Source organism: Pelecanus crispus, chromosome 3 (assembly GCF_030463565.1).
Source record: "Pelecanus crispus isolate bPelCri1 chromosome 3, bPelCri1.pri, whole genome shotgun sequence".
Taxonomy (NCBI): Eukaryota; Metazoa; Chordata; class Aves; order Pelecaniformes; family Pelecanidae; genus Pelecanus; species Pelecanus crispus.
Window position 1 is genome coordinate 19,994,157 of NC_134645.1, and position 16,124 is coordinate 20,010,280.

At 42.0% G+C, this 16,124-nt stretch overlaps 1 protein-coding gene across 2 annotated transcripts in view; it reads left to right on the forward strand.

Annotated features, from left to right (window-relative positions):
- The first annotated feature begins 1,460 nt into the window (after window positions 1-1,460).
- Window positions 1,461-16,124, forward strand: part of TBCE (tubulin folding cofactor E) — a 29,792-nt gene continuing 15,128 nt past the window's right edge. The window contains exons 1-6 of one of the 2 annotated variants that reach the window (XM_075708374.1): window positions 1,461-1,487; window positions 2,020-2,147; window positions 4,189-4,273; window positions 13,951-14,130; window positions 15,207-15,295; window positions 15,989-16,088. In XM_075708374.1, the coding sequence (XP_075564489.1) occupies window positions 2,048-2,147; window positions 4,189-4,273; window positions 13,951-14,130; window positions 15,207-15,295; window positions 15,989-16,088 (554 nt within the window). In that variant the 5' untranslated portion in view covers window positions 1,461-1,487; window positions 2,020-2,047. Of the gene's footprint in view, window positions 1,517-2,019; window positions 2,148-4,188; window positions 4,274-13,950; window positions 14,131-15,206; window positions 15,296-15,988; window positions 16,089-16,124 lie in introns of both variants that reach the window. The other variant, XM_075708373.1, reaches the window with a different exon arrangement.

Here is a 16,124-nt window from a genome sequence, read left to right on the forward strand (position 1 = left end):
ATCAGAGATGAACAAAGGTGGAAAATGTCAACTAGGTTACTTTGATTTTATAACCACAGAACTGTGTGAAAGCTATTAGATCTTGTTATACCTGTTTCCATGAAACTGAAGAGCTCTTACTAAATTTCTGTTTCCCAGCAATTGCTACTTAAAGAATACAGTCAAGTCTTTCAGTTATTGCTGTTAATCTGGACACCTCGGTTTTGGGGGTTTTTTGGTTGGGTGTGGTTTTTTTTTTTTTTTTTTTTGGTAAGCTGTGTTCTCCAATTGTTATGGCTCTTCTCTGGATCCTCTTCCAGTTAACTGGTATTTTTCTCAAATAGCACATGTTGAAATAAAGGCAGCAACAAATGTAGCAGTACCAAATACTGAGGTAATAAAACTTCTCTATTCTGTATGATTGCTCATGTAAAACCAAGCAGCACACTAGTTCCCCTGGCCAGGTGCTGCACCAGGGGAACTTGCTGCTGCTCACCCGGACACCCGTGGTCTCTCAGTCACAGTCTCCCAGGGGAGCGCCTCAGCCTTTAGATGTGGCCTTACTGCCCCTGTTCGATGCACAGCTTGCATTTAGGCAGAAAAATGCATATAGCTTGCTTGCTTCTAAATGTGCTAAGCAAGTCAGATTTCACCGTTTGATCAGTTGAATTGAACAAACCCGTGGTTTGATCCCAAAGAGGCCCAGGCAGCGTAGCCTGGCAAGATCTGGTCCTGGGAACCCGTGCTGCTCGATGCTGACTCCATTACCTGCTTTTAATTATTCACCAGCCGCGTGCTGAATCATCTATAACAATATCTTGCCCGATATCAGACGGGCAGTTGTACGGCTTGCCTACCACGCGCTGCTTTAAACCAGTAACACGGCAGCAGTTTGCGGGGGGAACCTCCCCGCCTCCTTAGGAGCCCACCGCAGGCCTGTGCCTGCTCCCAGGCTGGCCGAGGCTCCGCGGCCCCAACGCCCGCGGATGGGTCCCTGCCGGCGCCCGGCCCCGGCGCTCCGCCATGGGCAGGCGACATCCCCTCGGCGCCGGCCGCTAACGGCCGCTAACGGCCGGGACATCCGCCCCGCCCCTGCAGGCGAGCTCGCACAGCACCGCCTCTCCTCCCAGCCCGGCCCCGGGCGGCCTTGAGCCTGGGCACCGCCCCTCAGGCCCTGCTCGCCCAATCAGAGCCCTCCGTTCTCGCCCCAGGGCATATTGGGAGCTGTAGTCCAGGGGCGGCAAGTCCGCGCAGCGTGACCGCCTCGGCGAACTGCGCTACCCAGAAAGCTCTGCGGCGGGGACGCCTCACGTTCGTGAAGGCGATGACTTGCGCGGGGTGGAAGATGGGGGTAGGCCAATAGCGGCCAAGCTAGGGCGGTGCCGGGGGCTCGGGGCCAATGGGAGCGCGCCGACAGGCCGGACGGGGCGGGGTGACAGTTACCAGTCGGCGCAGGGCGGAAGAGGGGCTGGTGGGGCCGGCTGTGCCTGGAGCGGTCGGTCTCAGCGGTTCGCCCTCAGGCGCGGGTGTGAGGAGGGTGAGACGGTGCGTGGGCTCGGCCCGGCCCGGCCCGGCCTGGCCTGGTCTGGCCCGGCCCGGCCCAGGGCTGCTGCTCCCGCCCGCGGCCGCTTCGCCCCCGGCCGAAGGCGGCGGCTTCCCTTCAGGGCTGTACCTGCCGTGCGCGGCAGCGGCCTCTCGCAGGGCGGGGGGCGGCTGCCTGGCCTCTGGCTGGCGGCGCCGGGGCGGGCGGGCCCGCCGGGATCCCCGCTGCGGAGAGCGGCGCTGGGAGGGCAGCGGAGGCGCTTCGCGGTCTGTGCTGTGAAAGCAGCGCCAAAGGAGGCTGCTCCGCCCCGGGGGCCGCCTCCGCAGCGGCGGTGGGAGCGCGGGGGCCGTGTGAGAGCCGCCCGCGGCAGCGGCGGAGGGCGAACCGGCGCTTCGGGGGGGCCGGCGCGCTGCTGGGCGGTGAAAGGGCCACCCGGGGCGGGGGGCTTGCAAAAGCGTGACTTGGGCGTGTTAAGGGTATTGCTTCTGCCTCCGCAGGTCTGTAGGTGACTTCGGCTTTCCCAGGATGACTGCCAGGGTGCCTTCGGACGCGCTGGGCCGAAGAGTCTTGTGTGGCACGGAGTACGCGACTGTGCGCTACGTCGGCAGTGTTCCTCCTACAGCAGGTAAACACCACAATAGTAAATAACCTTTACATTTAATGGTTGTTTTCAAAACTCTAATTATGCGAATTTAAAAAAAAAAAAATGTCAGGTAGAATGTGGCGATTTACAAATTGTTTTTTCCTCATTGTTCTTGTGTAAATACAGCAACTTCTAATCTAGGTAAGTTCTTTGGTTTTTTTAGAAGTCACGGTTGTCGAAAGGAGTGTAAGAAGTACTTTTGGTTGAAACTGGTTAAGTCTTTTCTTACAGTGGAAGGATCTTAGTGCCTTCCTTTTTCCATTAGTTTTCATGAGCGGTCAGTTCCCTAAAGAATCATAGAACTGTTTAGGTCGGAAAAGACCTTTAAGATCATCCAGTCCAACCATTAACCTCCACTACCAAGTCTACTCTAAGCCAATCAAGGGTAGACTAGACTAAACCATGTCCCGAAGTGCCACATCTGTGTGCTGGCATAGTCTGGGAAGGAGAGAGACAGGCAACAGCAGCAGATCGACAGACTAGGCGCTCCTTTGATAACATATTCAAATTTGTGGGGACAAAGAAGACTCAGCCCAGCTTGCTGAAAGATCTGACCAGTCTGATTTTGAGACCGCTATATGTTGTCTTTGAAAAATTGTGGTGACAGGATGGGGAGATTGCTGATGCTTGGAAGGAGACTAGCATTGTATACAGCTCTAGAAGAGGCAAGAAGGGTGACCAGGGAACTGTAGACTCATCAGCCTCACTTCAGTTCCTGGAAGGTTCATGTAGCGTGTTCCCTTGGCATCCAGGACAAGGCAGTAGCTGGGTATACTGGATGCTTGTAAAGAAGAGCAAGTTGTTCTTGGCAGACCTAATTACTTTCTGTGATGATACGACTGGGAATGTGGACGAAGGGAGAACAGGGGGTGTAATATTCCTTGGCTTTAGTAAGTCTTTTAACAGTGTCTCTATAAAGAATCTTATTTGGAAGCTGGAGAAATACGGCCAGATGAATGGACTGTTACATGGGTTGAAAGTCCACAGGTCTGTCAAGTGGACAAGTGGTAATCAATGACTTGATACCCGGTAATGTGCGAGTACTACAGAAATAAATGCCAGGGTCTGTATTGTTTAGTATATTCATCAGTGTCTCAGATGATGAATGGCATTCACCCTCAACTGGCTGATGTGACGAAAGGTAGAATTGCAGTCCAGAGCAAGCTTTGTGAACTTTAGGTTTGGGCTAAGAGCTTCAAGAATGATAAATTTCCACATGTAGTGTGAAATAAACCCGTGTATCAGTACAGACTAGGAAGCACTAGCAACCCACAGGGTCTGTTGTAAAGGACTTGAGAATGAAGGTGGATACTGTCATGAATATGAGCCAACAGTGAGCTCTTGTCACAAGCAAGATATGTGTTATATTGGGTTACCTTGGAACAATGAACATGGCTAGCAAATCAAAGAAAGCTCTTACCCCCTCTGCGGGGCGGGGGTTCTTGATAAGGTTGCACTTGGAATAACGTATCTGGTTTGGGACCATCCAAGTTCAAGAGGGATGTGGATAAACTCGAGAGGATCCAGTCGAGGGCTGCCAAGGTGGTCAAGAGCATAGACCACGTATGTGTGTTGTGAAGAGAGGCTGAGGGATCTGGGCTTGGTTAGTGTGGTGAAAAGAAGATTAAGTGGCATCTAATAGCTGCCTGCAGCTGTTTGACAGATGGTTACAAAGATGACAGAGCCAAATTCTTCTTGCTAATATTAGATTATATAATAAGGGATAATGACCACAAATTGTGGCTGGAAAGGTTCAAACTGGACAGCCCAAAAATCTTCTTTTCTACAGGACTAATGCAGCACTGGAATAGGCTGCCCAGATAAGTTGGAATCTTCCTCTCCTTGGAGATTTTCAAGATCTGGCTAGGTAAAGACTTACCTGGCTGACCTCTTTTAGTGCTGGTGGTAATCTCCTGCTTTGACAGAGAAGGTTAGGTTAGATGAACTTCAGAGGTTCCTTCCAACTGTGATTTCTATGGCTATGATGCTGTAAATTTGAAAATGTGTCTACCATATTTTTCAGGAATTTGGCTTGGCCTGGAATGGGATGATCCTCAGAGAGGAAAGCATGATGGTACCTATGAAGGAACACAGTATTTTAAGTGCAGGTGAGTTGATTCACAGTGTTGGCATGTCATGTGTATTGACGAGATGGTCATGGGGAAATGCCCTTTTGGAATTTTTAGGGAAAACCCTTTTGTTACCAGTTGGCTGATATTAAAAAGATAATGAATCTGAATGCTGTGACTAGCTCTGCCATAAAGGCTGTTGCGTTGTTATTAATCCAGTTACAGGGATTAGAATATGGTAAATACTTAGAAAGTACAAGTCATGTTTTCAGAGGTAGGTAATAAAATGTGACTTTTGGATGTTATTAATATTACTTTTAGTAGCTTTTAGACCTTCTACTTTAGTAAGGAAATCAGTATTTCCTACTTGCCTTCCCCAGGTAATTCTGAAGTGAAATATTGGTCCATATTAACTGTCTCAAATATAGTTTACATTTGGACTTAAGATGACTTGCGTGTATCTTGTTAATGGAAAATACCAAGTTCCTGATAATGATTTGGATTATATTTGTGTCACTGAGGAATTAAGTATGTTTGTTTGCAATTAATACACGCAAAACGCAGTGTAGCTGTGTGGGTTTTTTCGAGTATATACATGCATTACATTTAAGTTTAAAGACTCAAGCACTTAACATGTTTGAAATTGGGGAATACAGGACTGTCGGGTTGATGCTAACAGCAGCAAGCTGTTGATTTCCATGTCAGCGGACACTGCAGCAGCTAAAAGTTTGTGAGTTAAAAAAATAACTGGATGAATTCATAGAAGAAAAGTCATCAATGGCTCTTAAATACAAAGGGCTGCTAGCTCAGTAAGTTCCTGAGCACTGAAGTGGTGAAGGATGAGAGACTATGCTGTGGCTATATCATTGAAATACTTGCCCTGTTGTATTTTTCCCAATCATTTTCTGTTGGCAGCTTTTGGATAAAGGATGTTTGGATTTGACCGCTGGATCACAGCCAGTCTTATGTTAATGAGATGAAATGGAGAGATTTCTAGGGCTTTTTTTTCTACCTCCTACTTTCCAAAGCTGGTAATAACTGTAAAAGGGCGGTTCGATTATAGTTTGTTCCTAACTGATCAAGTGCTCATTGAAGTGAAATGAATCTAATACAAATCAAATTCTGTGACAGTGAGCACTCAGAATTAACAGAAGGCTTTTGAAAATACAAAAGAAAGTGACAAACTAAGAAAATAAATTGGAAGTTGTTTGTGGTCTTGCTTTTGGATGTATTTTTGCTTTGGTTTGTTGGAAAATGTAAGAAGACTTTTCGCTGAAATTAATTCCTCATGTTAATTATCTTGAAAAAGTTAAAGCCATCGATGAGAGGATAAGCAAATAATATTTTTTTTTTTCAACTTGCATGTAAATGAAAGTCATAAGAATAGCTGGATAAAGTCAGCCCAAAGATTTGTCTTGCTTAGTTTCCTGCCTCTGACATTGGCTAATAGCAGATGACTGGAGAAGTGTGAAAGACCAAGAAAAGTACGTAGTGACAGTTTTCCAGAGTCTCACTAGCTTTGGCTAGACACGGTTCAAAGATTTTTCCAGAGCCAGAGGTGGTGTATTTGTACATGTACCTTGTTTTGATCTCAATGGATGATGATTCAACAGAGAAAATTGTTATGAGAATTTCCTCCAAAAGAATAATTAAAAGCATGTAGTAACAGTGCATGTGTTTGCTAACCTTTGGGCATGTGTTTTCAGCTTGTGAAAATTGTCATCTACTCATAAACATGGAAATGATCACTCTTGTTACTTTCTCCTATCTGAATACAGGAATATGATATGGGACTTAGAACTGTTGCTGTAAAATGTCACATGGGGGAAAAAAAAGAGAGATTAAAATTATTATTTCTGTATTGTGGGGAAAGTACGTCTAGTTTTGCAGCTGCCAAAAGGTCTTCTGGAGACAAATGGAATTCCCTGAGGTAGCAAAGGAGGCTGCTGTATTTATATTGAGACCTGACAGCAATTCAGGGCTTGTTAAAGAATATACTTCATTATCAGTTCAGTCAAAGTTGTTCTCAAGCCAGCAAGTAGAGCTGTTTGGTCTTGGACTGAATCAGTAGAATAATTTATCTATTAAATAATTCAAAATTAAAAAGTAGCTATTTTGAAATCCTTTCTGGGAATACTGTCTCTTACCTGTAGCCAAACAGGCATAAACTGGGAAGGGGTAGGTCATGTTCAGTAGTGTAAATCAGAATTCTTTGTCTGTATCTTCTTAACTTCTACATTTGTATAAGGTGGAAGCCCTAGAGACCTCATTATCAGAAGATGAGATGACAAAACAAAATCTGTTCTTTAGAAAAATAAATAAAGAAAAAAACACCTGTGAGGACTGGATATTTTTTCTCTTGTATCTAATAATAATAATAAAGTAAGGCTTAAGGAGGATAAGCACGCTTAATGCAAGAAAAAAAATTCAACATTGCTGGATTTTTCTTAGCTAAAGAAATGGAAATTACGGTCTTAGAGCAACCATGTCTTTTGAATGAATGTATTAGCAGAAGTTGCTTCTTAAATGCTTTGAATTTAATTGAAGCAGTTTCCAAGTTGAAGCTAGTTATGTTCTGCTGTAAGAGAAATAATAAAAGTAATTGGCTGGCCGTTCCGAATCTCTCTGGACAGAAGAAGCAATTGAACAAGTTGTGGACGTTTTTAAGAAACTTGAGTGCTTTACATTTGTGAGCGCATGATATTTATATACATGTGTACAGACTCTTGCTTTTCTAGCAACCATTAGTGTGCTCCTAGGAGATGAGATTTCAGATAATGATCTCAATTCTTGTTGTAAGAATCAACTTTTTGAGTGAAGCTGCATATACCCATTACATTTGAATGTAGTGCTCTTTAAACGTGTTGTTCTTGGAATACCTGTTCTTTGTACTCTGCTTTGTTCCAATCAGAGAAAGCCCTTCTGGAGTGGAAGAGAGTAAATAATAGTTCTAGCAGTCAGCCATGACTCACAGACATAACTTTCTGTGTGCAGACTTGTTTGTAGCTCATGTACCAATTCTGAAGATGTAGGCAAACTTAAGTAAAAAGTGGTTACCTTCTTTTAGCAAAAAGATGCTTAACTCCTGCCCCCCCCAAACTGAAATGTCACCTCTTTACTACTACTTCTTTTGGGGGAGGGAATTATGTTTCTTTATATAACGTATGTACATATATATAAATAAATAAAATATCTTCCCCCCCCCCCCCCCCCGATTGGTAGTATCCTTTGCTTACAAGCCTACTTTGCTTGCTCCCTGAACTCTGATAAGCAGAAGCAGCTGATTGAGTAGCTTGTACTGTAAACAAATGCAATGAAAGGACTTTTTTTTTTTTTAATTCTTTTTAAGGTAATTTTGAAAAGAATGATTTTAAAAAAATAATAAATCTTTCAGAGTGGCATTTCAAAATCAGATCGTAAGAAGAAAATAAAACTGAATTTGAGATTCTCATTACCAGAGGATCTTCTTTGTATTCCTTATTTGGGTAAATCAGTAGGTCTGCTTACAGCTATTTGTGGTCTTTGTAGTAAGCTTTTTTGGAAATATGACCTAAACTTTTATGTTTCATGGCAGTATATTTATCTGGGTCATATATTATGTGGTGCTAATTAAACTTCTTAAGAATATGGGAACCAAAGAACGAAACAGCCATACTTCAAAATATGCTGACATCATGAGCATGTTCATAAACTCTGGATTAGCTGAAAATGGCAATGCATACTCTAGTGGCATTTTTGTGAATTTTTATTCCTGATAATAAAGTCTCATTTCCTAATAACTGAGGAAGCTGTCAGTTGCGGTACTGTAACGTGTAATTAAAATAAGCTCTGTTCTGCAGTCCTTCAAGAGAAATGAGGTGTAATCAAACCTTAAAATAGCATTAAAATTTATATACAGCTTTTGAAACATGAGTATGCTTTCAAATAAGATCTTGTCCCACAGACCCATTCACATGGTTATATGCACGTGCTCCCCTGGGAGGGGTGGGTTACAAGCACACGCACTTCCCCTGGGAACGCGAGTGCCTTAGCTGCACACACCTGTGCTCCAGCTTCCGTGTCCCTGCACTGCTTCCTGCAGTCTATTAACATGCACGCTGGTAGAAGGCACCCCTAAGGTCACACGTGCACACTGAGATGCGGGGCGTATGTGTCGCTCCCCACGACGTCTGTCTTTGCTGGGCACAGGTTCATCTCCGATCTGGCCAGGAGGCGGCTCTGTCAGGCCTAGGCAGAGATGTGCTGCTGGTGGGGTGACTTTTGACGGCATCAAACCAGGCTTTGACTGCTGCTCCGGTACCCTTTTCTTTCTCCCAACAGTTACAGATGTTCAGGCTTCTTTTATGCTTCCCGTCAAGTGGAGTCCTTCTTCTCCCCCCCACCATTTAGCCTGGCAGAAAGGTCATCTTCCTCCTTAGCCCTCCTCTCAGTCAGTTTTGGGTATTTAGCAGCTGGTTTTATCCTTGCCATTTTGCTGGGGGGACATGTGTGGATTCCCCAGCACTGGACAACATACTTCTCTGCTTATCTCACAAGATGGGAGTAACATTCTGCTGTATCACACATGTAGAGTGCTTTGAGTCGTAGTTAAAGGGAACATGTCGTGTGTGTGTCGCCCCCCGCCAAGAATATGTTTTGTTCTTCCCAGAACACTTTCCAGAGGAATCCTGGTATTTCAGCAGATACTGTTACTAGAAACATTGACCATATTAAATTGTAACCTGTTTTCCCAGGTTTAACTTTCACAGCAAGCCAGAGAAATGGAGGGAAGTATAGTAAAGCTTGTTTCTGTGATGTTTTCAGCATGGCAGAATTGTAATTGCATCTCAGATCTTTGTGGCCTTTTTTCCCCCTTTGTGTTATTAAGTTTTCTTCTGGTGGGAACTTTGATTTCTGTTTATTTGCGTCATCCTGAAATGCCAAGTTATCCTGGCAAAGGCATTACGTGTTTTCAGTTTTTCTTTCTTCAGTGAGTTTTATAAGTTGTGTATGGACATGTTTTTAAACTTACAGACAGCAATTATGACTGATCAGATGTTACTGTTTGCATGACATTTATGTTCCTGCCCAAAAGAAGATCTGTTTATATTAAATTAGACTATGTCTCTGTCCTGGTTTCAGCTGGGATAGAGTTAATTTTCTTCCTAGTAGCAGGCACAGTGCTGTGTTTTGGATTTAGGATGAGAAGAATGTTGGTAACACACTGATGGTTTAGTTGTTGCTAAGTACTGCTTATGCTAGTCAAGGACTTCTCAGCTTCCCATGCTCTGCCAGGTGCACAAGAAACTGGGAGGGGGCACAGCCAGGACAGCTGACCCAAACTGACCAGAGGGCTGTTCCATACCATATGACGTCATGCTCAGTATATAAACTGGGGGGAGTTGGCTGGGGGGCAGCGATTGCTGCTCGGGGACTGGCTGGGCATCGGTCAGCAGGTGGTGAGCGGTTGCATTGTGCATCACTTGCTTTCTATATTATTATTGCTATTATTATTATATTGTTGTTATTATTATCATTACTATTTTACTTTATTTCAATTATTAAACTGTTCTTATCTCAATGCAGGAGTTTTCTCACTCTTACTCCTCCGATTCTCTTCCCCATCCCATCGGGGCAGGGGGAGTGAGCAAGCAGCTGCGTGGTGCTTAGCTGCTGGCTGGAGTTAAACCACGACAGTCTCCTTCAAGAATGACAGATTCACCTCTAGGAATATCTACTTAGAGCACAAACAAACTCTTCAAATACAGGAAGATGTCAATATCATTTTACTGTCTATGAGAAAAAAGCGATTGCCATTTAGCAAGGGGATAATGAGTTCCCAAGATTCCTTTTAGCCTCAGAAGGTCTCAGGAAGTCTGGATTGTTTTACTGTGTGTCGCTGTACCCATCAGAAACTTCTCTCTGCTGTCAATAGAACAGTGTTGAAACAAAACTGTCGTCCCTAACCACGATTCAAATGTGTCCTGTGCACCAGCAGAACCATAAGATAGCATCTGGAACTGCAGATGTCTGTCTGTCTTTCCTTGTTTTGTGAAAGCTCAGACTCAGCTTTCATGTCTGTTTGACTTAAGGTAAACTTGCAAGAACTTCAAGTACTTGCTGATGTTTGCAAAGCTTCTGCTGTGCAGTCAGGAATTTGATACACCATAGGAGGTTAGTGTCAGGTGTCGCTTACAAGTGTTGTTTGATGCCACAGCTGTCACAGACTGTTCTAACTTGAAGGGTTTTCTTTACTGCAGTGTGTAGCTTCTTCTAAAAGAAGTCTGGTCTGTTGAGCACCTTCCCCTAAAAGGAAGAGATCTGTTCAGAGCCTATCTAAAAAAGATGTGCGTGGATTCAACTGGCTATATTTTATGACACCTTACAAGCTTTGTAGTGTGTGTGCCCCAGCCATGATGGTAATTGCCTTGAGATAATCATTGCAAACAGCTGATACTGGGCAAAGAAGCCCTTCCATCCACCTTTACTGTCTAGGCTGATAAACCTGAGATCTCTCTCCTTGGCTCAGAAGCTTGCTTCTGCATTCAGACAGCTCAAGTGTATAACTGTTGGCACAACACAGTTGATGTACTACTGCATTATTCTTCAGGTACTGAGAAGTGTATATGTGTAACGTTTCTCTAGCATACGAAGAGCCATCGTGTACCTGTAATGATGAGCAGTGCCACCATTTTGTTTTACATTAGCAAAGAAGAATGATGCCAAATTCCCTGTTTATTCGGGGAAATGGTTAACCAGTGGAAGCTGATAGCTAATCTAAATTTTAGTGAATATCTTTCAAGGGCCCTGGACATGCTAGCAGATGGACTGTATTGCTTCAGGTTACTGAATCATGAATAGGAAGTGTCCTGCAAGCTGACTTCTGAGGTTGGGGTCAACCTCTCTGTTTTAAAAGTCAGTAAGAAATGTCAGTATTAACCAGAGCCAGCTGGTTGTCAGAGCCCCACTTGGGCATATTCCAGATTTTCTGCTTAAGAAATTGGGGCGTATCTTCTACCACTTCATTTCTGCACAGCATATTGTCCTGGCTGCAGGACACATGGGAGCAAAATCCCTCTTCTCAGACTTCTGAATGTTCATCTTAAGTCAGGTTGATCGGTAGTCCACAGGTTCTTGAATCTCATTATATGCATGCTGGATGACTCTTTGGATTAGGATTTATCTGTTTAGTTCCCAGTTATGGAGACTGATTGCTAATAGATGTGCTTTTTCACAGGTCCGGGTGCTGTATGTTAGTTGTTTGATTTGTACATAATGGCTTGTACAGTTCATATTCCCTAGTGTGAAAGTTAATACAGGCAGTGTATTTTAGGGAAAACAAGTTATAGGTAAGTGACCTCTCTCCTTGAACGCACAATCCTTTGCCTGAAAATAGGTTCCTATTGCAGTCTCCTTTTCTGTCCTTCTCTGTGACAGTTCTTGGAAAAGTAGATCAAATTAATAGAATGGAACTGAAAAAGAAACTTAGGCTGTGGAATGGATTGAGTATACATTTGATAAGATAGCATGCATAGTGCTTGGAAGTGGTAGGAACAGGAGAGAGAAACCCTGTGATCTTGCTATGATCAAAAAAAAAAAAAAAAGAAAAGAATAAAAGGGTCTTGAGAGAGAAATGTGCCATAATTTCATAATTTTCCTGTAGCTTCAAATGACAGGGGGCAAGGTAGCTAGTTGCCTTTGCGTTTTTTCGTAGTGGTAGAACTGGCTCCTGCAAAGACAATGAGGAAGAAGACGCCAATAGAAATGGTGACCAGAGAGGACAGAAATGGGATTAGGAATGGGTATGGTGATGGAGAGACACAAAGGGTTTGGCTATGCCAGGGATAAGTGGCATGACAGGTGGGATGCAGATGTGGGGGTCTAGCTCTGGTGAGAGGGTTGGGGAGAGCAGAGGAAGAAAAGTAGCAGAACTGTTGAGTGCAGAGGGATGGCGATGACAAAATGGGGAGAATCAAGGTGATATGAAAAAGGACAGGAGATGTCAGAATAAGCATACAGCAGGACCTAGGGTGAATTACAGATAGACAAGAGTACAAGTTTTCTTTCCAGAGTCCCAAGTAGAAACCTGCACTATCTGCCATCTGTGAAGCTGTATGACTTAATTAAATGCAAAAGTTACATACTTTGCAGGTAAGAGTTGTTATATATAGTTAAGATGGTGAAAATGTAATTTAGTGTTTTAAGAAGTGGTGTCACGAAAGAGTCCCATAATTTTAAATTTGAGGAAGTTTAACATTTAAACTAGCCAAATGATGGCAAGGTATGAAGAACTTGACTTAAGAGAAGGTTGCTGGATTAAAAATGTAGAGAATTGAAAATACTTACCAAACATGAAAGTACACACTGGATTTACATTCTCTAAGAGTATGCCTTTCTGCTTGTTTTGTAATCATTGCGCTCTAAACTTAGTCACTACAAAACTAGACTGAAAATATTTGTAAAGTAAATAATAACTAGTTTCTACACAGATCCTTCTTTAGGATATGGGAGTACTTAAATAAGTATTAGAAATGTTTAATGAGTGAAACTGGCACAGGCAATTTCCAGTACTGATTTTTTAATAAAAATGTGAATATATGGTGCCCAAGCTATTCCATCTACTTGTAATAGATCCATAGGATTCAGGGTGTCTAGTCACTCATTTTCTGAGAGAATTTTGAACCCTGTAGCATTGGTGGTTTATATTATGGTTTGCTAATTAGCCACTTGATGTTTACATGCTGTTTTGAAAAGAGGAGTTTTATTTACATAAGTGATTTCTCCCTCCTTGGGTACTTTCCAACCAAAGTCTGTACTCTTCTCAGCTGGAAGGCAGATAGGTAATCATAACTACCAATTTTCTTCCTGCTGTTTTCTGGCTGATCCTCCTGTCAGATCCTCCATCTGCTCTGTGATACCATTCCCACAACTTGTCTCTGCCAGTTCTTCCTAGATACTGTGTTTCCTTGCTAACTTTGATAGAAATTGTCAAAGCAATTGCATGGCGAGAAATTGTCATGCAATGAAGTTTTTTCAGTGCTCAAGAAAAACTAAGAAACTTCATAGGACTGTGTAGAACATACATTAGCTGGATAATTCTAATGAATATTCAGTTTCAAAATGGTTACCAAATTAGTAGCAGAATTTTTAGAAGTTTGAGTTTGTATAAGAGTTCCAAATGGTACAGTTTGCATCTTGTGTCATTTGTGTGGATGGAAGGACAAGGCTGCATTCTCTTAGAATTACAAGTGAATTATTCAAGTCAAATATAATGAGGCAATGACTATTCTGAGTATTCCTATGGGCCTTAGGCTGTGGTAAGACTCCAGGCACATTTCTTGTATGATTTAGGGAATTTTTTGCTTATCCATAGGTAGAAACTTAATTTTCTGGAAAAACTGAGTTCATAATGCATTTGGAAACCACAGAGCAGTTACTTCTAATAACGGCAGTGACATGGTAATTTTGATGTGTATGTACGTTTGGAGATCTGGTGCTTCAGTTCTCGTGGCATCTTGCAATGTGAACTTGTTGGGTCAAATATTATCAAAGATACTTTGCAAGTCTTACCTGGTCTCACTAAGTGGGAAGAGTGATGTCTAAAATTAGCCTGTAGAATTGCCTTCTGACTGCTTTGGTTCCCAGTATTATAAAAAAGTAATAATTAGTACTTTTGAGACTAGTAATTCTTATGATAACTTTTCATATTTCACTTTTTCCTGGCTGCTCTGTTCTAGGCATCCTAGAGGAGGATCATTTATCCGGCCACACAAAGCAAATTTTGGAGTAGATTTTCTTACTGCAGTAAAGGATCGGTACGGATTGAATGATGAGCAAGATGGGACAGAGAATACATTGGTATTTGGAAAGAAGACTGTGGAATTTGTTGGCCTGGATTCTATTGCAGAACAACAAAGGCAAGTGTAATATGTGAAAATCTAAGATCCCCCGTTAGAGATTGATTAGTCAAGTAGTAGTTCAACTGTAAGGAAATGAAGCTGGCTGCCTTGCATATAATATTGTCATATCTCTAAAAGTAAGCCAAACTGCACTATGGTGGAAAAGACAAGAAATCTTCCTATTGTGGCTTCGTAATTTACCTGTTTTACAGATAGGAACTGGGATTATGTCATGTTTGAGAGCTCACAATCCACATTTTGGTTTCACAAAGTAGGAGGTGATGGTATTTGGGGAGGAAGCAGTGAGATAAATCATCATGATATCAGCAATCATTACACACATGCATGGTCCCTTTTAAGTAGAGGTATTTTAATATTTTTTTAATATTGTACAGCATTATTTCATCTTTGTTTACTCATGTCAGTAATGACTTTGTAACTGAGAGAGAAGGCAGAAAGTCACTGTACTGCTAGTGAAGAAGTCATGTTCATGTCATGTTCATTTATCTGGAAGTGTAAGAAAGGAATTAACTTAATGATGTGTAATGGATTGCAGTGTTAATGACCTCCAGCAGTAGAGAGGTAGCAGTTCAGTAGGTGGCAGTCTCCTTCTGAGCTCATATTTCACAACTCTGCTCCCTCTGTCTCCCAGAACATACTAAGCAGTCAAAAATACTCTTCTTTTGTCTTTTTTGATAAGTGATACAAAGAATGCCCAAATTAGAACCTCTTTCAAAAAAGTATTGCAAGAAACCTGTTTAACTTGGAGCCTCTAATTAAATTCCAATTTGCATAGCTACATTTTGTCTGTTTTATCACTCTCTTTTTCAGTTGGATGAGGGTTGGTTGGGTTTTTGGGGGGGTTGGGGTTCAACAAGACCTATTTTGTAGTAACAATGTAAAGGCAAAAAACAGGGGAGATGTGTCTGGTTTTGAGCAAGAAAGACACTGCAATGTAGCAATCTGCACATTGCTAATTCTAAGGGAGACGATACGTAGGAAAAGGGTATTATTTAGTTGTGACAACCGGGTATTTATACAACATACCTACTTCTGTTTGAAGATTACTTAACTGAATGTTCTTTCTCATTTAGCCAACTGAACCAACTGGTCGATATCTCGGTGCGTGAGTGTGCAGTGAGCCATGCTGGTCAGAAAGAGGAAATCAGCAGAACATGTGCTAGTATCCTTTTTTGCTATATTGCATGATACCACAAATAAAGTACATATTTTAGCATTCCAAGTGTTCTCTTCAGTGAATGATATTTGTATCCTTTTATTAAAAAATGTTTAAAACTGCAGTTTATATTTAGAATCTCAATGCAATGTTTACAGAGTTAAAAAGTAGATGCCTACAATTTTTGAGAGGGAATGCAAATTGTGGATAGAAATAGAAATATTGTCATAGGTTGCTACTGTGACTGCAATTTCAGAAGGCTCCAGCAATGGGTGGGGTTTTTTTTAAATTTAACTCCAGAATAGATAACTCCATAAAAATGCAACTGGTATGTTCTGTAGGCACCAGAGGTTTCCAATATTTAATAAATAACGTATTCAGTATACTGCATGTTGTAGCAATGTTACAGAAATACAAAGCAGGCATTATTTGTTCATTTATAAGGACTGGTAAGAGTTCCTGTCAATACAGAAATCAATCCATTTTAGGATTTGTAAAGTTAAGCTCTTTTATAAAACTATAAGCCATTTCCATACCACAAATCAAAATAAAATTTGTTGTAACTGAGTACTAGTAGCTCTTAGCCCAAACAAGTGTATCTATTTCTGTTTATTTGATTCAAAAACAAACCCTAATTCTAATTTCTGAAAAAGGAAGTTCAGATTTGAGATGTTTCTTTTTCTTAATGTGGAATTTCAGGTATCAGGCATATAAATCTATCAAAAAATCTGATATCATCTTGGGAGACAGTAACAGCTATTGCTTCTCAAATTCAAAATCTGGAAACACTTAATATCAGGTATAAATATTTGTATTTGGGTTTCTGTTCCTTTGG